This window comes from Macaca fascicularis, chromosome 5, assembly GCF_037993035.2.
Source record: "Macaca fascicularis isolate 582-1 chromosome 5, T2T-MFA8v1.1".
NCBI classification, from domain to species: Eukaryota; Metazoa; Chordata; class Mammalia; order Primates; family Cercopithecidae; genus Macaca; species Macaca fascicularis.
The window spans coordinates 4753820-4777993 of NC_088379.1; the positions used below are offsets into that span (position 1 = coordinate 4753820).

A 24174-nucleotide genomic window follows, 5' to 3' on the forward strand; every position below is an offset into this window, starting at 1 on the left:
GGCTCCCCTCCACCAGGCCACTGGTCCTTCTCACCGTTTCAGTCCTCTTCCCTTTTACGATACACTATCATGTCAAATGAGAAAGTTTCTAGCTTTCAATACGAGGAGAAAGCTACCAATAACAGGGGCGACGTGGAGCCCCGCGCAGGATTAAAGGAGCACTTGGTGGGCGGGTGCTGGTGGGGGAAAGGCTCAGGCCGCTCCTCTATTCTCTGTGCCGCTGGGGCTCAAGGAGCTTCAGACAATGGCAGAGAGAACCCCAGGTGGCGGAACCGGGCCTGCACATTGGAAGGCGAAGACCCGGAGAGATGACATTTTCCATTGCTGACCAGCCGAAGAGGCAGAAATAACAATGTCTGAAACTCCGGGAGGCCGTGAGCTGGGGAGGGTCGGCCCATCCTCCCTGCACCCAAGGAGGGTGCACAGGTGAGGCTGTGAGCTGGGAAGGGTCAGCCCATCCTCCCTGCACCCAAGGAGGGTGCACAGGTGAGGCTGTGAGCTGGGAAGGGTCAGCCCATCCTCCCTGCACCCAAGGAGGGTGCACAGGTGAGGGCCATGAGCTGGGAAGGGTCGGTCCATCCTCCCTGCACCCAAGGAGGGCGCACAGGTGAGGGCCGTGAGCTGGGGAGGGTCAGTCCATCCTCCCTGCACCCAAGGAGGGTGCACAGGTGAGGCCGTGAACTGGGGAGGGTCGGTCCATCCTCCCTGCACCCAAGGAGGGCGCACAGGTGAGGGCTGTGAGCTGGGAAGGGTCGGTCCATCCTCCCTGCACCCAAGCAGGGTGCACAGGTGAGAGTCAGGAGCCTTTCCCATGGCTCGATTTAATGCTTAGGGGCTAGGAGGGCGTTTCCCACCTCAGGTCATAGCCATGGGTGCTGACCAGGGCCTGCAGGACGTGAATCACACTAGCTCTGCTGGCAGCCATTTGCCACAGGTGGCTGGTGGGGCATCCTGCTCAGCCCCACCTGGACACCACTCCCCCAGTCCTGCCAGCATTCCGCCACAGCCGCCGGCAGGGGACAGACAGACCTGCCCCTAGTCTTGCTCTCCTCTTCCTATGGGGGTCCTTGAGCAGGGTTTGCAAACTGGCCCAAGGCCCAAACGCCGCTCGTTGCCTGTTTTGTGAATCAAGCTTTACTGGAACACAGCCACACCCACCTGTGCAGCTATGGCTGCGTTCTTGCCACTGCAGAGATGCATGGTTGTGACAGACCACAGGGCTTGCAAAGATAAAATATTTACCATTTGGCTTCATGGAAAGTTTGTTGGCTGGGCACCATGGTCATGCCTGTAATCCCAACGCTTTGAGAGGCCGAGGCAGGAAGATTGCTTGAGCCCAGGAGTTGCAGACCAGCCTGGGCAATACAGCGAGATCTTGTCTCTACCAAAAATTTAAAAATTAGCTAGGTGTGGTGGTGCGTGCCTGTAGTCCCTGCTATTCGGAAGGCCAAGGTGGGAGAATTCCTTGAGCCCAGGAGTTTGAGGCTGCAGTCAGCCGTGATTGTGTCACTGCACTCCAACCTAGGCAACAGAGTGAGACCCTGACAAAAAAACAAAAAAGGAAGAAAGAGAGAGGGAGGAGGGAGGGACGGAGGGAGGGAGAGAGGAAGGAAAGGAAAGGGAGGGGAGGGGAGGGAAGGGAAGGGAAGGGAAGGGAAATTTGGGGGCTGGGCACAGTAGCTCATTCCTGTAATCCTAGCACTTTGGGAGGCCAAGGCAGGGGGATGACCTGAGGTCAGAAGTTCAAGACTAGCCTGGCCAACATGGTGAAACCCATCTCTACTAAAAATACAAAAATTAGCCGGGGGTAGTGGCAGGCACCTGTAGTCACAGCTACTCAGGAGACTGAGACAGGAGAATCACTTGAACCTGGGAGGTGGAGGTTGCAGTGAGCTGAGATCCTGCTACTGCACTCTAGCTTGGGTGACAGAGCAAGAACCCGGCTCAAAAAAAAAAAAAAAAAAAAAAAAGGGTGGGCGCGGTGGCTCATGCCTATAATCCCAGCACTTTGGGAGGTCAAGGCGGGAGGATCACCTGTGGTCAGGAGTTCGAGACCAGCCTGACCAACATGAAGAAATCCCATCTCTACTAAAAATACAAAAAAATTGGCCGGGTATGGTGGCACATGCCTGTAACCCCAGCTACTCGGGTGGCTGAGGCAAGAGAATCGCTTGAATCTGGGAGGTGGAGGTTGTGGTGAGCCGAGATCTCCAGCCATTGCACTCCAGCCTGGGCAACAAGGGCGAAACTCCGTTTCAAAAAAAAAAAAGAAAGAAAAGAAAATTTGCCAACTCCTGTCCTTGAGCACACCCCTCAGTGGGTTTCCTTGTCTTTAAAATGGAGGTGCCCCCAGACTCAATAGCAACCGTGAAAGGGCTGAAAAGCAGGGAAGGGTCCCCATTAGGGGAACTCCTTGGAACCATTAAATCTCCTCTCCCTTGATGGGGCAAGAGGAAACCCCCTTTGCAAAAGACTTCATCACAAATGCTGTAAACTTTCATTCAGAAAGAGAGGAAGCCAAATTCAAACCAGCCAAGGTGAACTTCCCAGCCCGAGGGAAGCTCCGGGTCCAGCGCTGGTGTGAGACATGGGACTTAGTGACCTCATGGCATGGGGAGGCCGCAGGTAACTTGACTCTGGTCCTCAGGGTCACATAACCATGGCGTTGGGCAAGACAAGAACAAGCTGGAGGGAGGCTGGGGTCCTAGCTGAGCAGGCTGGCCCTGCTCCAGTGCACTGCGATCTTGGGCGAGTTACCTAACTTCCAAGCCTCAGTTTCCCCATCTGAAATCCCAAGATAATGAGGGCCGTGATATGGCTTGGCTCTGTGTCTCCACCCAAATATGTGAAATTGTAATCCCCACGTGTTGGGGGAGGGGCCTGGTGGGAGGTGATGGGATTATGGGGGCAGACTTCTCCCATGCTGTTCTCGTAGTAGTGAGATCTGATGGTTTAAAAGTGTGTGACACATCTCCCTTTACTCTCTCTCTCTCTCCAGCTCTGCCATGAGAAGACATGCCTGCTTCCTCTTTGCCTTCCGTCATGATTGTAAGTCTCCTGAGGCCTCCCGGTCATGCTTCCTGTACAACCTACAGAACTGTGAGTCAACGAAGCCACTTCTCTTCATAAATGACCCAGTCTCAGGAAGTTCTTTATAGCAGTGTGAAAATGGACTCGTACAGGCCCTTTCCTCCCAGGCCTGGGGTGAGAATTAGAGGAGTGCAGTCAGCGCCTGGCTGAGAGCAGGCCTTCCGGAAACAGCTAGTGGAGGAACAAGAGGATTCTGGGGGCCTCAGTGCAGGCCTCTGGTGGGTCAGCTGGTGGGAGGTACAGATGTGAAGGTGGAGGGATGGGGCCCCTGTCCCAAGTGTTCCCTACGGCAGCCCACTGGCCTCCACGCCCACACCCAGACGCCATCCCACGGGGCAGGTGCATCCCCAGTAGTGGGCCCAGGTAGGAAAGTGAAGCACCTCCATGGGGTGTGATACGGGACCACAGCCCACCCACTGTGGGCCGCACGCTTCCTGGCTCTGTCCTGCATCTAGTGGCTCGGGGAGCACAGGGCAAGGAGTCCAAAGACCTGGGCTCCAGGTCTTTTCTGAGCCGTGACCCTGGGCCAGGTGCCAGTCCTCCCTGGGCCCGGGTTCCTCCCACTGACCGATGGAAGGTGAGGCTAGCTCGCCTCTGGGGTCCGGCATCTGGGAAGAGGCCGCCATGCCCAGCCCCAGGTGCTTGTGCCCCTCCATCCACGCCCACACACCTTGGGATGGATCTTGATGGTGGCGATGTCCGACTTCTTGTCGATGTCTTTGATGGTGGCCTCATAGGAGTCCCCATTCTGTAGCTGCACCTTGAGCTGCTGCCTGCCCGAGGCAGCGTTGTTGCTGGACACCACGTGGGCATTGGTGATGATCAGGCCGGCCTCTGACATGATGAAGCCAGAGCCGCTGGACAGGGGCACGTTGCGGCCAAACAGCGGGTGTCTGCAGCCAGGGAGACACAGGCAGGCGTTTAGGGTGGGGCTAGGACGCGGGAGAGTTGGGTGCAGCGGCGGGGCTGGTCAGCGAGGAGCAGAGCCAGTGTGCGCCTGACAGAACACAGGTCTGGAGTCCCTCAAGCCTCCATTTGAATCCTGGCCGTGTGACCTGGTCGAGTCCCTGGCGCCTGCACACGGTCACAGCCATAAAGAGGTGATGATGATCACCTCCGGCTGCAATTTGCTGAGATGAGACGGGCTGCCCGAGACGTGTCAGATGACTCCCAGCTTGCATTCGCCATGCTGACTACGGAGCACGGAGCCAGGCAGACCAGGATGCTAATCCCAAGTCCAGGCCCCACTTATTATCTGCCTGGCCGTGGGCAGGTCGGTGAGGCTCTCTGAGCCTCGGTCTCTACACATGGGAAATGGGACAACAACACCTCCCAGGTGATGCCTGGGCTCTTAAACGCCTCTCAACAGACAGGACAATAATTGGCCCTAGGGGAGAAGCTCCACTGCGCACACAGCATCCTCCGGGGCTCTAGCAAATACCCAGGAACGGAGGCTCCCCAGAGGCTGGGGCAGATTCCTGATCATCCAGAGGGGGTGAGCGCTGGGAGGGCTGGGAAAGGCTTATTCCCACCTCCCTCCACCCCCACTACCAGGCTAGCTGCCCAAAGCCCCAAATGTGGCAGTGCTGGCAGCCGGCAGATGCAGGACCGGAGCCCTAGACACCCCGAGGGCAGGGGTGCACTGGAACAGATTAGGCCAGCCTGGGCCCTGCTCTCTGTGAATGGGGTGGAGCTGGCCTGGGTCTGCACGGATGTTTGCCGATGGGCAACGGTCCCCAGTTCTCACCAGAGCTGTCTGAGTAGAAGCCACAGCCCCACGTCCAGCAGGGTAGGAGGCTGAATGCCAGACACAGCCTGAGACCTTCTCCAGGGTGGGAGCCTTCGCGACCCCAGCGAGGGGCCTGGCCCAGAGCAGGTACTCACTCCCTGAGGCTGCTTAGCAGAGATAAGCGAGGAAAATGGGCCCCTCAGGGCCCGAAGCCACGTGTGACACACAAAGCATGGAGGGACCGGAGCGTTCGACACACGCAGGCATGCAGGGAATGTCTCTGCAAAGGACAGGAGCTTCGCTGTGACCCACAGGACCAGGGATGGCAGCAAATGCCGCCCTGCACTCCCACTGAGGCAGGCAGGCCATCGAATGCTCACAGGCACCCTACAAGGGTGGTGCTGTGGTGAGCTGTGTCCCTGTCAAGAGATACGGCCAAGTCCTAACCCCATAGACCTGTGAATGTGACTTTATTTGGAAACAGGGTCTTTGCAGGTGTCATGAAGTTATGGTGACATCACGGTGGGTCCTCGGTGTCTTTAGAGGAGGGGAGTCCAGACTCACAGAGGGGTAGGCCATGAGATGATGGAGACAGAGAGCAGAGAGAGGGGTCTAAGGGCCGAGGTGTACCGAGGACTGCGGAAAACACTAGAGCCAGTAGAGGAGGCTGAGACACTCTCCCCACATCCCCCAGAAGAAAGCAGCCTGGCTTGATTAGGACCTCGACACCTTGATTAGGACCTCTGGCCTCCAGAACCATAGGAGCAAACATCTCTGTCATTTTAAGCCATGAAGTCTGTGGTACTTGGTTATGGCAGCCACTACCATCGTCCCTAACTCTCAGGTCTTCACAGTGGGAAAACTGAGTCCCAAGACGCTGAACTACTTGCCTAGGTCAGGCGGGCGGGCAAAGGGCATAGCAGGGGTCTGCCCCAGGCAGCCTGGGCATCTGGCTGCTCAGCCACCCTGCATGGTGACCCCAGCATCTGCCCACTCACATCCGCAGCCAGCTTCTGCCACGCCCACTCCGTGTGTGCCCCAGAGTAGGAACTGTACCTGTTTGGCCTGTGGAAGCCCCAGGGTGCCTCCCAGGGCCTGGCACCTGCAGGGTCTGCAGAAAATGCCCACATCCAGACCTCAGGTCAGGGGTCACAGCTGGGAGGCCTGTGCCTGACGAGCATCTGTCTCATCTTGTCTGCTGGGTCTCACCCGCCCACTCAGGGCATCAGCCGCTGGAGGCTCTGAGGGTGGAAGCAGCTTCCCAGCAGGGCTTGAGTCAGTAATTAGCTGGTTCAGAGCCTGGTACCCGGGGCCTTCCACAAAGATGCTGCCCCCATCCCTACCTCCTGGAAGGCCAGCAAAGTGCCACTTAAGCGCATCCAGTTATAATTTCCTCAATGACACGTCTCAGGGCCCGGGGCCCGAGGGAAGGGCAGTGAGGGGTCAGTGTGCTGCCAAGGGGGCAGTGAGAGGCCCATCAGCATGGGGTACTGGACAGGGTGGCAACCAGGGCTATGGGTTCTGCATGGGTGGTGCCCCCAGGGTTGTTCTGAGAAACAGGCTACACAGCACATAGCCCACAGCCCAGGGCGCTCCCAGCAGGTGTGGAGGATGTGACGCTGAGGTGCTGTGTGCCCGTCATGTGCTCTTGCACCCCCATTCAAGGAGCACAGCCTATGCTGAAGAGCCCGAGATGGGGAGGGCAGAGGGGCAGTGACGCCAAGCGACAGGGGCTTGGACAGGACAAGGCCGAGTCAGCCAGCAGGGAGGCTGTTCTGGAGCAGGAATCGCTCCTGGGATCTCCCGATGAGCCACCAGATTCTTAGTGCCCAGGGGCGGGCCTAGGGCAGTGGAGCCTTGTCACGGGGAGGCTGAAGGCCTCAGGGAAAGTGCGGTGAAAACAAGCAAGTTCCTGGAGCCCTGGCTGGCGGCCTCTGCTGACTGCTCATTGCCAGCTCCTTGTCCGCCTGGACCCGCCGTCTGATCCCTATCAGGGTGGAATGAGGCTCGGTTCCGGGGCCTCCTCATCGGGCTGTTTGCCAGCTCTGTCCACACCCACGGGCCAAAGGGCTGGGAAAGGTGGGTGGAAGAGACACTCTAAACCTCAGAAGAGTCATTCATCTGCTTCCACGGGATATAAGTCAATCTGGGACGAGCACTCAGGGTTCTGTGTGAGCGATCAGACATTGGGCAGTTTGCACAGTGGCAGGTTCCGAGGGCAAGGCTCCCCCAAAGCAGCTCAGAGGGTCCCTGTGATGGGGGAGGTGGGGGATGGTGGCAGGGACCAGGGCAGGCACTGCGGGAAGAAGGGGAGGAGGCTTTGCCTGTGCATCTGCAAGGAGAGGGGGTGAGGCCACACGGTACACACCGCCTCCTCTACGGGGCTGGGACATCCTGCTTCCCTGTTGACCAACTCCACTCATTCATTCATTCTTTTACTCATCCCTTGTACATTCACTCATTCCCTCCCTCATTCATTCATTCTGCCACTTCCTCACTCACTCATTCCTCCCTCACTCATCCGTGCACTGATTCGTGCGTTCACTCACCCAGCCCTCGTTCCTCCCTGCTCTGGCCACACGGGCCTCCGAGCTTGCGGAGCTGCCCCCACTGCCCTGCGCCACTGGCCCAGCTCCCGGGGTGCCTACTTCAGGCTCAGCTTGGGAGGCCTCCCGAGCCCCCGGTTCCCACTGCCCCGAGCCCTGCTCTCTGCCTGCCATGCGTCTGCTCCTTGCACACACACCTGCTGCCTCCCGGCATCTCCTCCATTGGGTTCTGTGTCTGCTTTATTGCGCGGCCCCTCAGGAAGACCAACACATTGCAGGAACCCAGTAGCATGGGTGGCAGCATGAAGGGACAAAGACCCACAGCTGTGCACCTTCTTGGTGCCTACAGCTCCAGCAGATGTGGAGTCACTCTCCCCAGGGGCACACAGGCAGCTGGGAGATGTGACTGAGGTCAGCCTAACCCCAGGACACTCCAGTTTCAAGCCTGGTTTGGGCCCCAGTAGCTGGCCGGCATGCCGGGGGACACCGGGAGGCAGAGAGGGGCGAGGGGTCTCCACCCACCTCAGGAAGAGCTCTATGTGGACCACGGCTGGTGCGATCTTCTCCACCACGTCAGCGATGAAGTTGAATTTGTAGCGTGGGCTGCTCAGCTGGCGGAGACCTGCGCTGGCGGGAAGGGCCAGGTGTGTCAGTGAGACCCTGATACCGCCAGCTCCCAGAGGCCTATGCCCAGGGGGCAGGAGGAGGAGGCTCTTCCTGAGACCCCTGTCCCGGTTCCCAGCCAGCCTCAGCCCACACTGAGCCCGTTGGGGACCCCCTACCCCACAGCAGTGCAGTGACACCAGGCATTTGGGAAGGGCGCTCGCGTACCCCGAGAATGGTTAAAAAGGCTTCCACGTTCTGGGCTTCCTCAGCCCTCTCACTGGACCCTGCCAGGCTGGCCAGGAGGCTCAGAGAGAGGTTAGGACATTATCCTGGGCCACACGGGAGTGAGGCTGGGGCCGGATCTCGGGTCAGTCCCCCTGGGCCTTGTCTGTTCCCTCATGCTGCACCAATACCCTTACAGGAGAGAACGGGCCCTCTCCTCATGGGCTCCAGCCGGTCCCTCCGAGCCTCGGGGCTACAGCAGTGTGCAGGCGGGGGTGTAGTGGAAGACCCCTGGGTGACCTTTATGAGCTACCCGGGCCCGGACACAGCGTGGCCCCTCTGGGCCAAAAGGGCTGCCAATTTCTGAGTCCACAGGGCCCTACATCGCTGTCTAACTTGGCCACACCCCAGCCCGACTGGCCAGATGGTTCACGAACTTCTCTGGGCCCTTCCCGGGCTCAGATTCCTGCTGCCGTCAGGAGTGGGGGCTGTGGCTGCCAGGACCACAGGCCTGAGGCATGCGGTGGCACGGGGCCCACAGACCTCAGGGTTCCCTGCATGGGCCTGTGCCAGGATCTCTCTGGTTCCCACCATCTGGAACGCACACTGCTCAGCCTCGCTTGTGGTTCCCGGGCCCCGGAATGAGACTGGGCTGGAGGCTGCACACACTAGGGGTTTGGCTGGGCCTGTCTGCTTTCTAGCTGTGTGGCCTCAGACAAATCACTTAGATTTTCTGGGCCTCAACTTCTTATCTGGAAAATGGGACTGAAGATGCCCTCCTACCACATCTATGGGGACTGAGTATGGAGGACTGCAAACTTTGAGTCCCTGCCGGGGGGCTACCCACCCACCCGGTACCCAGCCACCCAGCCATCTTGGCGATGGGGAGCAAAGAGGGCTCAGTCCATAATGTCCAGCTTTGCAGCCCACGTTCCTCTTGATCACTGGGAAGCGGCGGAGCATGGGGACCAAGGGAAAATCTGGTTTTCTGGATTATCCAAAGGCACGAAGGTACCGTGGTGGGTGCCACTGTGGGGGCAGGGCCCGGGCTGCAGTCCATGCTGCTGGATGCCACTGTCGGGGCAGGACCCAGGCCGTGGTCCATGCTCCAGGAATCATCACGGGGCAAACGCAATCCCCAGGCACATCCCAATTCATTTCCCCAACTCTCCGGGGGCGGCCGGGGGAGGAAATTTTGCTTCTATTTTAAAGGTGGGGACACTGAGGCTCCATAAGAAGAACTGCTCTGCCCACGGACACGTGACTGAGAGGGGAGAACCAGGATCTGAATGCAGGCCGCAGAGCTCCTTTCCCTGGGTGCCCCCACCTCTGCCTTGTGGCTCCCCAAGGCCCTCAAGAGCCCTTTAGCCTGAGCTGGGACCTGGGGGGTTGGCTCGAGCTCTGGTGTTGGGTCTCCCAGACTTCCGATGTCTGCCTCTCAGCCGGCCCGCAGGCACCAGCCACACCAGCGCTCGTCCACTTCAGTCAGCCGGAATCAAAGGCCGCCTGTCTGGGGTGGCTAGAGCCTGGCTGGGAGACGCCGGCCACCGCGAGGCTCCTCATAGATCAAACTACTGCGGCAGAGTGGGGTCTCAGGTTCAGAGGTCACGTTAACAAGCACCCCAGGGGCAGGGCCTGCTGTGGGCCCAGGGCTCTCTGTGCCCACGTTTGCTTCCATGAGGGATGTGCTGCCCTGCTCCACACCTACAAAGCGGGCGGCTGCCTTGGTGAGGTGAAGCTGCCGTGCAGCCCGAGAAAGCAGCCCAGGCCTGTCCGCTCCTCCTCCCTGCCCCTGGGAACTTGAGTTCATTTCCTAGCCCCCAAGTAGAGAGGAAGGGCACCAGCCACAAAGCCTGCTGCCCTGGTGAGGTTCGGAGCTGCTTCAGAGCTCTCACAAGATGCCCTCAGACCAGCAATTCCCATGACCCAGAGGGACCCCAGGGCAACCCCCAGGCCCAGGCCCTCCTCCCTCCACCAGGGAAGACTCAGCGGGTCTGCTGCTCCCCTGCGTGCCCTGGGGCCTGAGGCTGGCGCCCCATGTGCCTCACCTGAGAAGAAGCACCAGGGCATGGGCACAGCTCCCAGTCGGGACCGTATCGCCTCTCCCACCACGTGGCCTTTGTTGGGCTGCCTACTCAAGTTTCTGCTCATCACCCACTTCTCTACACCTCCACCTGCACGACCTCTCTCTGCTCTCCCTACCAAGATGCTCTGGCCTGTCCTGGGCCCGGCCCTAATCCTGCCTCCTCTAGGCAGCCCCCCAGCAGCCCCAGCTGGACCGAATCTGCCCCTGCTCACAGCCTTATTCAATCCGTGCGTGCAGGGTGTCTTCCATGTGCTCACCCGTGACGGCTGCTGGAGACACAGTGGTTCAGCTGGGGGCGAGGGTCAAGTCAGCAACTGACCAGTGACAGCACAGCATCACCAGGGATGAGGCAGAGGGGAGCCCGGCATGGAGTGGGTGAGTGCAGAGGTGCCCTGACCCAGGCCTGGAAGAGCCCACGGGCAGGGGCACAGCACATGGAAAGCCATAGGCTGAGCCCACATTGCCTGTGCAGGCAGCCACGGCAGACAGGGACCTGGGCCCAGTGTGAGCACAGCAGAATGAGGAATGCCAGCGCCTCTCCTCCCACGGGTGATTAGAAAAGCCTGCCTTCCTGTGTGTCTCCATCCTGGACTCAGACACTCCAACACCCAGGGCCAGAAAGTTCTCTGGGCCCCAACCTGTCCATCCCCTGCTTGACCTGGCCCAGGTCTCACCACGGGGGGCTGCAGAGCTGGGGCCAAAGCTGAGCCCCTGGACCCCCTCAAGCCCCTGGGCTGCTGGGCCCCTGAACTCTGACCCAGCAACCTGAAGATCTGCACGGCACTGCAGTCTCCACTGGAAGGACTTTCTCCCCAGTGTGGTCTCCCACAGGTTACTTAAAATAGGTGCCACTAGATTTTAGAGGGGAGATTTGTTGCTAAACCCTCTGTAAAATACTCATTAAGTAAAAGCCTTGCAGGAAACATCAGAATTCTACTACATGGTGGTTATTTGGGGTTGGGGTGAAGTTAGAGTGACTTTGTTTCATTTTTCAAAGAGAAAATAAAACAGGGCGGGAGAGCAAGGCCTGAGACAGAAGGGCCGTGGGCCTGGGCTGGGAGGTGGCCCATTTCCCACAGAGTCTCCAAAGAGAAGCCCGCATGTGCCCACCCCACACCCCAGGCTCCTTTGGGACAGAGACTGTCCTGTTCGCCTCCACACCCCAGTGGTAACCAACACAAGGTGAGACATTTCAGAAGGAAGGGATGGAGCGGGGAGGAGGGACGGAGAGAGGAGGGGAGGAAGACAGAGAGAAGGGAGAGAAGTTCAAGGGTGCCCTTCTTGATGCTCTCTGAGCCAGCACACAGTAGGTCTGCAAACAGCACCCTGAAGAAAGAATGTGGGTCAGCTGATTAACCAAGTCTCCCAGCAGCCTCACAACAGCAGCAGCACTGGCCCATTTTATGGCCCAGGAGACTGAGGTTGGTTGAGAGGCGAAGATCATTCACTGAGGGAGGGCAGGCCTGGCGCTGGCCCAGGTCTGGTGGATTTCAGGGTCTGGGCAACCCCAGAGGCTGGGGCACCCCTGCAGGGCCCCACCAGGCCCTGTCCCTTTAAGCGGACCTCGGTGGGTGGTGGGGTGGGGGCAGGGGCCTCTGTGCTCCAGCTCCTCCTCCCAACACGCAGATGAATCAGCCATGAATCAGGGGAAAGGAGGACGCGGTTCCCACTGCCTCTTTCCACAGGAAAACCGTGGGCCCCATGGCTGGGAAGCAGACTCTGTTTATTTGGGGTTTTTTGACAACCTCCACCCCCACCCCATCCTCGAGCCAAAGTTCTGAAGTCAACAGTCAGTCTCAACCAGATTCAGCCGTCAGCCTTTTTTTTTTTTCCCTCAATAAACTGGAATCTAAAGGCCCCGGAAGTTTCAGTCGGGAAAACCCTGACACAGAGCGAAGCAATCAAGGCTCAAGGCTAGGTGTCTGGTGTCACCTCCCAGGAGAGGAAGGGGCACAGCAGGGCGCAGGGGAGACAAGCAGGGTGCCAGGGCTCCAGCTCCAACAGCCCTGCCTGACGGAGCTCTGAGGAGTCCTGGGGGACTATGGCCGACCCTGAGGGAGGACCATGTGCTGGCTCTGGACAGTCATAACTGCCATGGAGCAGATGGCGACACTGAGGCCGAGATACCCCTCGGGGTTACCTTGTGCTGCTGCATGGTACGTGCACTGCGTAACTCCAGGCCCTTATTGACAAATATCAGAGTGGCCAGCTTCCCTGCAGTTGTGCAGTGCACAACCTGCCCAACTGTATGCATCAGTCCCTCTAGCACATAATGTGCAGAGCTGGGACCAACACTCAGTTCTGTTCCTCCATCTTTAAGGTCCCTGCCCTTTCTTTTATTGCCCTGTGCAATTAGCAGACCCCTCTGTCACCCAGTGGTCAGCTGTGAGCTGGGGATGGACAAGCCATAAGTGGATAGCCATGGGTCCCAGGCTGTGACCATCTGTCCATAACAGTGACCATGGTCTACAGACCAGAAGGCAACATCTTAGCAGGGCATTCAAGGCCTGGGGTGTCCTGGTCCCATTGACATCTGCAGCCTCACGTGCTGCCACTCTCCCCTGTGGACCTCGGCTCTAGTTCCTGCACACACGGGCTCCTAAGTGTCACTGTGCCTTTGCACATGTGGTTCCCTCCGCCAGGAATATGCCCTTCCTGTCATTCCTCAGGGCCCAGGCCAGCAGCGCCTCCTCTGGGGAGCCTGCCCTGACTCTGCAAGTGCGGTGATCCACCTCTCCTTCTGGGCCCAACAGCACCTCGTACCCTTCCCAAAGCTGGTCCCTTGGGGGTGCGCCTGTGGCCTGCACCCCTGCACCTGGGCTGGACCTGGCCCGCAGCAGTGGGCAGGAAGCGAATAAGGGAGTGAATGAATGCTCTTCAGAGACAGAGGAGCCATTCCAGGGGCCCGCTCGACAGCCCCCAGCCCCGCCCACCACAAGGGGCTGCCTCCTGGGTCTAATTAGTTCCCAGGACAGCTTCCTGTGTTTTTCCTCCTCTGGAAAATTTGCCTGTCCCCTAGTGAACTGTGCACCCCCCACCCCTAGCCATGTCCCCAAGTGAACTGTGCCCCCACAAGCCTCAGGGCCAGCTGTGGTTCCCTATGGGGTGGATGCTGCTGTCTGCCACCCTCAAGCCCAGGGACGTGTCCATGTGGAACGCAGGAGGGACGAGGGCTGCAGTCCAGGCCCAGAGCAACCCGCTGCCTCCCCCTCCACGGGCCACACCTCGCAGGCGGGACCCGATCTGGGCACGGGACATCAGGCTGGGCTCCGAAGTTTGTGATCTCATTGAATTCTTGCAGCAATTCTGCAAGACAGGAACTGAGTCCATTTTACAGGCAAGGAAACAAGGCTTAGAGAGATCATGGGACCTGCCCAAGGTGCACAGCCAGGCCCTGACCTTGGCGCTTCCCCTGCTCCGTGCTGGCCCTTGGCAAATGTGACAGCCTGTCCAGCCCCAGGGGAGCTCAACCTAGACCCATCCTCAATGTGGGGCCAGCCTGGCTCCTCTGGCTGTGAAACTCCACACCCAGCTGGGCCGCAGCCAGCCCCTTGGAGGAGGAGGCGTTGCCGCCAGCCTGCCTGTGATTTACCAGGAAGGCTGGTCCTTGTGCACAGTGCCATGGGTCAGGCAGGCCTCTGAGCATCCATGCCACTGAAGGCAAGGAAGACAGCCCCTGGCCCTCCTCTTACAGGAAGCCCTCCCTGCCTTGACTGGGGCCAATGAAACTCCCTCCGGCAGGGCCAGCACACGACAGCACCTCCACAAACACCGCCTTCCAGCTCCTTCCCTTCCTCGACCCCTCTCCCTCACTCTCACAAACTCCACTTCTGTAAGACACGTCCACCTGCCATCCTTTCTTCACATCAACTTCTATGAGCCCGGCCCCATGCAAAGCACACTCAGTCCATCATCTCGTTTGTCCAGTGACCAGTGAGGAGGGCCCCACTGTGATCCATTTCACAGATGAAGAAACTGAGGTGCAAAGAGCTTCAGAGACTTCTGGGGTAGAGCTGGGACTCCACCCTGAGCAGCCAGACATGAGGGACAAAACTGGGTCCCAGTCCTGGCACTCTGCCCGTTATGTGCTGGAGCAGGGTAACGCACACAGTTGGGCAGGCTGTACACTGCACAATTCCAGGAGCCACCTGCTGCCCCTGCACTAGACCTGGCTTTCAGCTTGGGGAACATATGGACGTGTCCTCGCCATGTCTTGGCTGCACAAAGGACAAGGGTCTGTGATTTTAAACCCTGTCTCATCCACTAGTCCACAAACACCCTCATCAAAACTAAGTAAGGCCTCACTTCCCCAAGGTACTAGGAGCCTGCCTGGTATTCGGAGCATTGGTTGGGGAACCAGGGGACCTGGGCTCAGGGCAGATCCGTCCATCCCTACCTGAGTGACCGAGGGCAGCTTCCTATAGCTCCCTGAACCCTTTCTCATACAGAACCAGGATATCAATACCCCAGTGATGTGTTGAAGGCTTTGTGGGCCTGGAACACAGCCCAGGGTCACACCCTTGACCCTTGTAAAACCTGGTGACCTCCCTCCCTCAAAGCAAGCCTGGGTGGAGGGCATTCAGACCACCTGGCAGGCCCTGGTGAGCCTGTGGGAGGCACAGGCCCCCTTGTACCCGCCTCCTACAACTGGATGCCACCACCTCCAGAAAGCCCTCCTGACCTAGCCCTCTGTCCATTCTGAAGGTGGTTTCGTCCTCTTCTGGGCTCCAGGCATTGCCATTGGTCCCTCACAATGCAGGATGGGGGTTTCACAGGGATCTGTGGCTGTGGTGATGTGGGCAGGAGGCAGTGGTTGGGGGCACCAAGCCTGTGAACCCGCCAGGAGACTATGCTTAGTCCTGAGGCCGTGGGAGTCACGACCCAGCTTTCAGCAGGGAAGGTCCGGGGTCTCGCCAAGTCCCCTCAGGCCACTGTGTGGGGCTTCATGGGAGGGCAGTGGCCTGCTGGGGGAAGACTGCAGGCTGGCAGATGGGGTGAGGGTGCATTTGCTAGGCCAAGCCCTGGCAGGAAGGGCAGCTGCACAGCGCCCTGGTCTCAGCTCCAGTCCGGCTGGACTCCTGGCTCCTGGCGGCCTTGGCAAAGGCTCTTGGCCAAGCAGCTCTGCCGGCAGTTCCAAGTCCTCCAGTGCGGCCAGATGCTGTGGCTCGGCCCTGCCGCCCCAGCGGGAGTGGGCGGGGCAGGAGGGGAGGTGTCATCTTGCCTGAGTGGTCCCAGATGCTGAACTCCAATGCATGTGCAGCCCCAGGAAGCTGCTAAGAGGATTACAAGTCAAAAGTCAACCCAAGTTCTTCAATAAATACAACCGGGAGATGCCGTCAGAACCTGCTTGGGGTTGCACAATAAAAGCCGATGATTAAATGCCACCTTGTAAACTGCCCCGGGGCTCTACATTCTGAGCGCAAGGCTGGCTCCAAGGCCTGTTCGTCTGCAGCCAGAGGAGAGCTGCATGGCCTCAGAGCGCTGGTTATGCGCAAAGGGCAACCCTTCTCCACACAGGCCCTCAGAAACGCATTTATCCCCGCTTTTACCACCCCGTGGCTGGACATTTATCCGCTCCGTGCAACTGAGCTGCCTTAACGTGGACCTGAGAAGATGCAAGGGTTCCCCTGAGGAGTGGTGATCCTCCGTCACTGAAGGTACGCAAGAAGGACCCCGAAGGTTATAGGAGATTCACACATCACATGGGTCCTTGTCACATTTCATGTCATCTACAGAGGCCACACACCGGCCCAGGCCCCTGCCCTGTGAGGCTCTGAGCCTGGAGGAGATGGAGATCACGCAGAGAAGCTGACCGACAGTCACAGCTGTGTGCAGGGCCCACCGGAGACCCTGGGTGTGCTCACCAGGCAATGAAGGACGATGGGGCACAGTGGCCAGGGCAGGCGGCTTAGGGGCGGTGAGACATCCAGGAGAACCCACTACACGAAGGCAAGGGAAGGAAACTCCGGGTAGTGGGCACTGTGCGTGCAAAGGCCCCGAGGCAGGAAAAAGACCAGTGAGGCTGGAGCACAGGGGACCAGGAGACAGTGGGAGACGGCACCGAGGGTGGTGTGGGCCAGGTGGCAGGCGCAAGGCCCTGTGAGTCAAGGTAAGTGTTGAAGTGCCTTGCGGGGAAGCCTGCAGGTGACGGGCAGGACAGATTGACCAAGGTGATCCTGGCTGCTGTGTGAGAAGTGATGGAAGGGAGGATGGTGGGGGGAAGTCAGAGCACCCCAGGAGACATTTTGTGGGTGAGCTGAGAGGACTCCTGGGGCACAGGGGAATGAGGGGTGGAGGGGAGTGAGGGGCGGAGGGGAGTGAGAGGCGGAGGGGAGTGAGGGGTGGAGGGGAGTGGGGGCGGAAGAGAGTGAGGGGCGGAGGGGAGTGAGGAGCAGAGGGGAATGAGGGGTGGAGGGACGGAGGGGATCGAGGCTCCCCACTGAACATCCTGGTGCTCCTCTCAGTGGGGCTGGGAGAGTGGAGCCCGAGGCTGCTCCACAGGTATCTCCACACAACTCTAGCTCAGGAGACACCTGAGGGCTGGAGATAGCGCCCAAAGGCCCAGCACCTGGGGAGGACTTAATGGCAGCTGAGCTCACGGGGAGGGGCGTGGTGAGAAGGGACCAAGGAGACCCTCCTGCCTATAGAGGGTGAAAGAAAGTGAAGGAGCTGACACGGGGAGGGGAGAGGAGAGCACAAGGAACCTCAGCCCACAGGAGGCTGCCCTCACCAGGCAAGACTTCCTCCCAGAAATGCCCGGCAGCGCCTGGCACACCACTAAGTGTGGCCGGCACCCAGCAACTTCTGGCCAGGAGGGCGGAAGCCTGGCTACGCTGCTGGAACACTCCGTGGAGGCTGAGCCTGATGGAGCCGGGGGCCCAGGCCTGACCCGACTCCCAGTCTTGGGGCCCTGACACCCCTGCAGAGGAAAAGCCCCACAGAGCATAGCCTTCAAAGCCAGCTAGACCCAGACCAGGCCCCGCCGGGTCACTTCCTGACCATGTGACCTCAGAGCAGTCCCTCACCCTCCTTGGCCTCCGGCAACACATCTGCGCTGCCTGGGAAAGGACCAGGCTTGCCGTGGGAAATGAGGCAGGACTGGGGAGAGGCCGGGCACCTAAGGCCTCCACAGGGAGTGGACTCTGCGTGTCACCCCGCCGAAAGCTGGGCGTCCAAGGTCCCCGTGCACCAGGCTACAAAGGCAGGGCTGCACACCGTCCACAGTGTGAGCGGCGCCCTGGAGATGGCCAGCAGCCTCCCGCCTGCACGCTCTGCCTCCCCTCCCCATTGGGCCCTGGCTCCCCACCACCTCCCTGGCTCCATGGGCTCTGGTGGTGACAGGGCTCTCAGGTCCTGTGCAGATCTCTGCCTTGCCCATGCCCTCCCGTCCTCCCCATCCTTCCCTGGGCAGCTCCCACTCCTCCTCCCCAGCTTGGCACAGAAGCGCCTCCTCTGGAGAGCCTCTCCTCACCTTGCCGGGTGAGACAGATTCGGGTCAGTCACCACAGTGATAACAACATGTGAAATAGCGCGGTCTGGGGTCGCCCATCAGGCAAGGGGCGTGTGCCTTCGTGCCCGGCAGCAGCTCTCCTGCAGGTGCTGCTGTCACCCCCGCTTCTCATCTGAGGAAACTCAGGGTGAGTAAGTAGTCTAAGGTCACCTCATCGGGAAGAGGTGCGCTGGGACCGCAGATCCCGGAGCACTGAGGCCTCAGCCCGTGACCCCACGCTCGTGGCCGTCTCCTGGCCTTCTGAGCTCCCCATGCACCTGTCTGTGGGGATCAGACTATTTTCCTCCCCGCACCCTCCCTCTGTCCCCTTGATGGTCTGTGAGGCTTGAGGGCACCAACAGGGTCTGCTACATGGCTGTGCCCTGTCGCCAGCCTGGGGCCAGCCAGGCACACGGAGAAGGCGCCTCACGACATGGACTCCAGGACTCAGTGAGTGTCTCGGAACATCCAGGCTGCCTCCAGCTCCCTGCCAGCCCTGCACCCTGCAGCCCTATTCTCATAGTGCCTTCCACAGTGGGGAGCAGGGTGGGGAGGCGGCCCCCATCCACACAGCTGGGCTGCAATGGGCAGACCCAGGAAAGGCACCCCAGCACCAAGCCCCAATCTGATGAGCCACCGTGACGGTGCAGCAGGTGTTGAGTCAGTGACAACGTCTCGGAGACCCCGCAGCCCCACACTCGCACCCCTCAGCTTCCTGGGCAGTCTCAACACAAGCCAGACCTCATCACCTTCACCCCCATGATGGTTTGAACGTGTTCCCTCCAAAACAGAGGTGTTGCTCATCATGTGATGGTATGAAAAGGTGGGGAGTTAGGAGGTGATGAGGTCACGAGGGTTCCTCCTTTCCAGCCTGGGCTGAAGCTCCGTATAAAAGAGGCTACAGGCAGCATCGCGCTTTGTCCCTGCCTGCACTTCTGCTGTGTGAAGATGCGGCTTCCTCCCTTCTGCAGAGTGCAGCCCTCACCAGACAACCGAGCCTGCTGCACCTTGGTCCTGAACGTCCCAGCCTCCAGAGCTGTGAGAAATACACCTCTGTCCTGTAGAAACTGTCCAGTCTCAGGTGTGTTGTACCAGCACAAGACGGACCAGGACTCCCTGCCAAACCCTGCGGTGACTCTTCTACATAATCCTAGCTAATCCCGAGTGACGCTTCCCACACGGGGCTCCCAGGAACCCCAGTGTGCTGGGAGGAGGACATGTGTGTTCTGCCAGAAAAGAGGAGCTCTCTGTTGAAATTCTCTGGGGGAACTCCTGGGTTTTATCAATTGAGAACACTGCAGGTTTTCTCAGAACCTCTGATAGATTGAGCCTGTGAGTCTCCACTACAGGAATGGAGCGCTTAGATTCCCAACCTTTTTAGACCATGAAAACACTTGGAATTGTATTCAGAGGACCACAGAAAAATTAGGAAGCCCTCTGCAGGCTTCCCAGGTGCCCTGGCAGTTGGTGCTCCCCATGGTGCTCCTGAGGCTCCACGGAGCCTGTTCTGGTGGCTATTGCATCTCTCCCTGCCACCTGCAAGCTGATGGCACGCAGGGCCCTGACTCCTAACCATGAACCTGGGGCCCAGTGCTGGTCTTCAGTGAGCCCCTGTCCGGCCACAGCAGAGCCTGCCTTCCTAAGAAGCACCCCAAACAGGGAAAAAGGTACAGCAGGTTTTCCAGCATTTTCCTCCACGCACAGAGTCCACCTGCACAGTGAGATGCAACTCAGAGCCGACTGCCTCAGGGGAGGCTGTTCTAGGGTCTGACCCCGCCGTTCTCTCCCCCAGGCAGCCTCTTCCTGGGGCGCCCCAAGCAGTTCAGGGACCTGCAGCCCGACCCTTCCCACACAGTCCTGTGGAGACATGCACTCCACCACAGTCGCAAGGAAAGAAGGCATCACCCAAGAGGGCACCAGGGCTGGAGATTTAGGGCAGAAAAGAGTGTCCTTCATCCAATACCCAGACAGAGCAGGGGTCCGAGGACCAGGGGAATGGGCACGAGACATCAGTTCTGAAGAGACCAGAGCTGGAAACAGTCCTAGATGAGGCCCCTCGGGTGGCCAGGAGACCACCGGGTTTCCCTTTTGACTAATTCTGTGACCTTGGGGACAGCGGTTTACCTTTCTGGGCCTCAGTTTCTTCATCTGAAAGACCAGACGGCTGGTGGGATGATTTCTGAAAGGCCACCCGGTGGTGCCCAGGGAAAGACGACCTCGAGCTCGGCCCTAACTCCCGGCCTTAGTTTCCCCAAGAGAAAGAAGCTTCACTTCCTCCCCGGCCCCAGAGCGCTTACCCAGCGGGCAGGCGCCCTTCTGCAGCTGGCGCACGGGCGTCCCGGAGAGCTGCAGTGCGCGGCGGCTGGCCGCCTGCAGCGCGCACACGTTGGCATAGGTGTGCCCGTCGGTGCCACACACGGCGTGCGTCCAGCGGCAGCGGCACAGGCCGCGCACGCACTCCAGGCTCTCCCCACAAGGCGAGTCCAGGGGGCTGCCGCAGGGCTCGCCCTCGCTGGCGGCGCACACCAGGCAGCAGTTGCAGAGGTCGGGCACGTAGCCGCCGGGGCAGCGGGGGCTGGGACACCGCGACACGTCGCAGCGCGCGGGACACGGCGCCGCGGGGGGCTCCCGGGCCAGCGCCAAAGCGGCCAACGCGGCCAGGAGCAGCGCTCGCGCCTGCATGGCGGCCAGGCCGGCGGCGGGTGGCAGCGCGGGAAACCGGGCGGGGGCCGGCGGGGGTCGGTGGGGACAACGAGGCCGCTGCGGGGCCAGGCGCCTACGGATGGGACTGGGGTGGGCGCGCGGTCACATGCGCGGGTGGCTCAGGCTAGCGGGCAGTCGGGACAGCAGGGGCATCCCCAGGGCGCGGGGAGAGCAGGGACTTCGGCTCCCTCCAGCCTGACGGTCCGCGGGCAGCGGGCCGGCGCCTTTAAAGGCGACCGCCCAGCCCGCCCTGGCTGGAAGGGGCGGCCCCGCCTCTCCGCCAGCCCCGCCCAGGCCCCGACAGGGCCCCGCCTGGCCTTCCGGGCCTGAACCCACCCAGCAGGCCTTGGGACTCTGGTCTGCCTGGTCGGGAAAACCCGAGGCTACACACACGCAGGGGTCCTTTCTGGTGGGGACCCCCAGGCCCAGCCTATCCCAGTAAACCTTGGGGGATGCGTTTTCCCCGCTCTAGAGGGGTCTGTCCGGGTCCAGTCTCCTCTGTGCCTCAGTTTCCTCCTCCAGGAAAGGGGAATTGACAGCTTTTCTCAAGCTCATAGGGTCGCTGGAAGAATCACAGAGGCCAGGCCTGAGCAGCGTTCCCGAGTCCTGGCTGTCCAGGGAATGGGAAGCTGTTTCCATTCTCATCATTGCTCCTGCATTCTCTGCAGGGACCCTTCAGACCCAGCACGAGGGTCAGAGTCTGGTGACAGTGCGTCAGCTGATGGCGTGAAGGCTGCAGAGTCGGGGGAGAGGGCAGAATCCCCCCTTGGAGGTGAATGTCAAACCTGGAGAGGATCTGGATGTGCAGCAGCGGGATGGGAAGGGGGACCTGGCGGTGACCTGGGTAGAGGCTCCCAAGCAAAAGCAGGTCCGGGTAGCAGGAGACAACCCCGCGTGCACAGCCTGGAGCTGCGATCTTCACACTTTGTAAGTCCCTAGTCCCCTGGGCTGCATGGCGAAGCCTGGGAGTCCTTCTCAGAAAGATGTCGTCAAGTACATTTAAATGCATAAAACAAAGACCACGGAGTCGCAAAGGGGAACAGTTCTATCAAAACACAGTTATCAAAATACATGAAACAATTCATGACAGTGTGGCCTATGTATGGGCTTCTTTATCAGCGTGTTAATTACAGGTTCTGGTCTGTCGTCTGATACCAGTGGACATTTCGTAGCACCCCAGGGCAGAGGGCTGCCACTGGAGACACCTTCGGTGTGGGTGGTGACATGGGGGTGAAAACACTCAGCTTCTACTGGCCATGGAGCCACAGGCCCTGCTGGCTGGGGTCAGCTGCACCCCCGAAGGAATGAATGCTGGACTTCAGTTGGAGCTGTTGGGATAACTTTTCCATCCAGTTTCACAGACACCCAAGTTAAGAATGGGGAGGGGCACCTCTGGTCCAGAGGGAGGGGGAGCTGGAGGTTAAAGGGCCTCCCGGAATGGGAAGGTGGAGGGGCCTGATCCCTCAGGGCCCTGGGTCCTTGAAGGACTGAGTACTGCCGAGTCGTCGGGCAGGGAGTGGCCCCATCAGACAGGGTGTCTGGGGAGTACAAGGTGGGAGGAGGCGGGGCCCCAAGTGTGAGCCTCCATAGGACCCAGAGAGAGCGAGAGTTTGAAGGGTCACAGGAGATGGGGAGAGAAGGGACCTGGGGCTTCTCCTCCTAAAAGTCCCTTTGACAACGGGCAGTAGCACCTGCATTTCTTCCTCTGCACACCTGAAGTGCATTTTGCTTTGAAGATGTGGAGAATTTCAGGCCATTTCTTGGAATGGCCCAGAATGCTAGGGGCTGGGGACCTCAGGGCCGGGTTGAACCTCCCTCAACCTTGGCCAGGGCTCTTGGTCCATGTCTCTGCAAGGTGGGCTTGCCTAAGGGGCAAGGAGAATTTTTCACGTGCCCGGGATGCCTGCCCCCCGAGTAAGCCTTGGTGGGGTACTGTGACCCAGAGCTGACTTTTCGGGGGACCTGTGCTTTCCTGCAGACACCTGGCCCTGAAGATCAACACTTTTCCATCCCTGGATCCTCCAGGGCACAGAAAACTAAGTCCCTGGGAAGGGCCCGAGAGCTCATTTCCCCTAAGCTTTTCATCCACAGATGGGGAAACTGAGTCTCAGAGAGGGTCCAGGACTGGCTGCTGTAGCAGGTCAGAGTTTGCACAGCCTGCCACAGTTTCCAAGGAGCCACAGCTGCTGATGTGTAGGCCCTGAGGCTGCTGGGGTGCTCTGCACACACTTGCCTCAGTCTTCAGGAGGCCCCTGAGAGGTGGGCGTTAGGATCCTTAGAACAGGCCGGGGGAGTAGAAGGTCAGAGCTTCTGGCAGGTGGGCCTCAGATCTGGACCTGTCCTTAGGTCAAGTCCTTGCTTCTCCCTGGAGACCATGCTGCCCCCAACGGTCACCACCTTGATCTCCTTGCAGTGGGGATTTAGTCCCCTTGTACGGAGAGGGAAACTGAGGCCCAGAGTGAAAAGACCCTTCTCTGCTCTGCAGCTGGAATGCAGTTCCCTGGGGTCGCCTTTGTTCTTCCTTGAAATGGGCAGGGGCTCACAGTGGCTGCCTGGAGCTTGGCCAGAGTCCAGCACTGTCCTTAGGAGAGCCGCGCCCCCTGCTGCTCCCGCCCTGCACTGCCTCTCCCTCAGCAAACGTCAGGGCCTTCCAGCCCCCTAACCCTGAGCACCTGACTTAGGGCCCAGGAGTAGGGTAGGATTCCCCAAGGGCCTGGGACCCACCCGGGAGGTTCCTCTGAGTCTCTGGCTTCCCGGTATGGGACTGCCTCTGTCGGCAGCCCAGAGCTCCAGATTCAGGCTCCGCCAGGCCAACGTGTGCGGGCGCGAGGCAGACCCTCCGGCCTGTGTTATCTCAGCTCATTCTTCAACAATGCCAGGAAGCTTGTTTAATTTACGTACATCCCTCCTTTATTCATTTCTACTTACTCCCCCTTGTCACCCTGCCCGAAATTTTGACAGTTCTTTACAAACAAGCATACGATGAGATGTTGCTTATCCTCAGTGGAATGGAATTCACTCCCTCCATGCTGGGCCTGGGCTGGGCCAGGGTCTGCCTCTCTCCGGGGGACTCTTGTCCCATGCCAGGACCCCATGGCCCCATCCCATCCCCCCATCTCTGCCCAGAGCTGGACAGCAGTGCCCATCCTGGGTCTGCAGGGGAGCCCTCCAAGCTGTGGGCAGGCTCGGCCCTTTGGCTTGACCCCTGCCCAAGTCCAGGCTTCGTGTCAGATGAGGTCATCACTTACACCACTCCAGAGACCTCAGAGACTATCGTCAGCTGTGATAAGACGCGGTGGACTTGTGAGTGGGTGACTCAGAGGGTGGGCTCTCCTCAGGCAGATGGGTGGGGGGTGGGCGTAGGTTGTGACATGGGCCACCCTTTCTGCACCTCCCAGCACTGACATCAGCTCTGCCCTCCTTGGGTGCTTCTGTAAGCTCTGGGAACAACCCCTCAAGGGGAATGCCGGTTACAGCCATTCCACGGGTACAGAAAGCCGAGCTAGGGGAGTTTAAATGACTTGCCCAAGGCCCCTCAGCCTTTAGGTGATGGATCCAGGCTTAGGAGAAGTTGGATCTGACCGCAAAGTGTATGTTCTTCCCCCAGAACCACACTGCTGTTCCATACCCATTTTATGGAAGGAAAAACTGAGGCCCACAAAGGGAAAGTGGGTGGCTGAGACAACCAGGCTAACTGACCCTA

General features: G+C 59.6%; 1 protein-coding gene across 2 annotated transcripts in view; it reads right to left on the reverse strand.

Moving 5' to 3' along the window:
* HTRA3 (HtrA serine peptidase 3) overlaps positions 1–20671 on the reverse strand; it is a 38042-nt gene extending 17371 nt beyond the window's left edge. For both annotated transcript variants that reach the window (XM_005554383.5, XM_045392071.3), the window contains exons 1-3: positions 20066–20671; positions 7888–7987; positions 3761–3983 (exon numbers count right to left, since the gene is read on the reverse strand). In XM_005554383.5, coding sequence (XP_005554440.1) covers positions 3761–3983; positions 7888–7987; positions 20066–20450 — 708 coding nt within the window. In that variant the 5' untranslated portion in view covers positions 20451–20671. The remainder of the gene's footprint in view (positions 1–3760; positions 3984–7887; positions 7988–20065) is intronic.
* Between the last annotated feature and the right edge of the window lie 3503 nt (positions 20672–24174).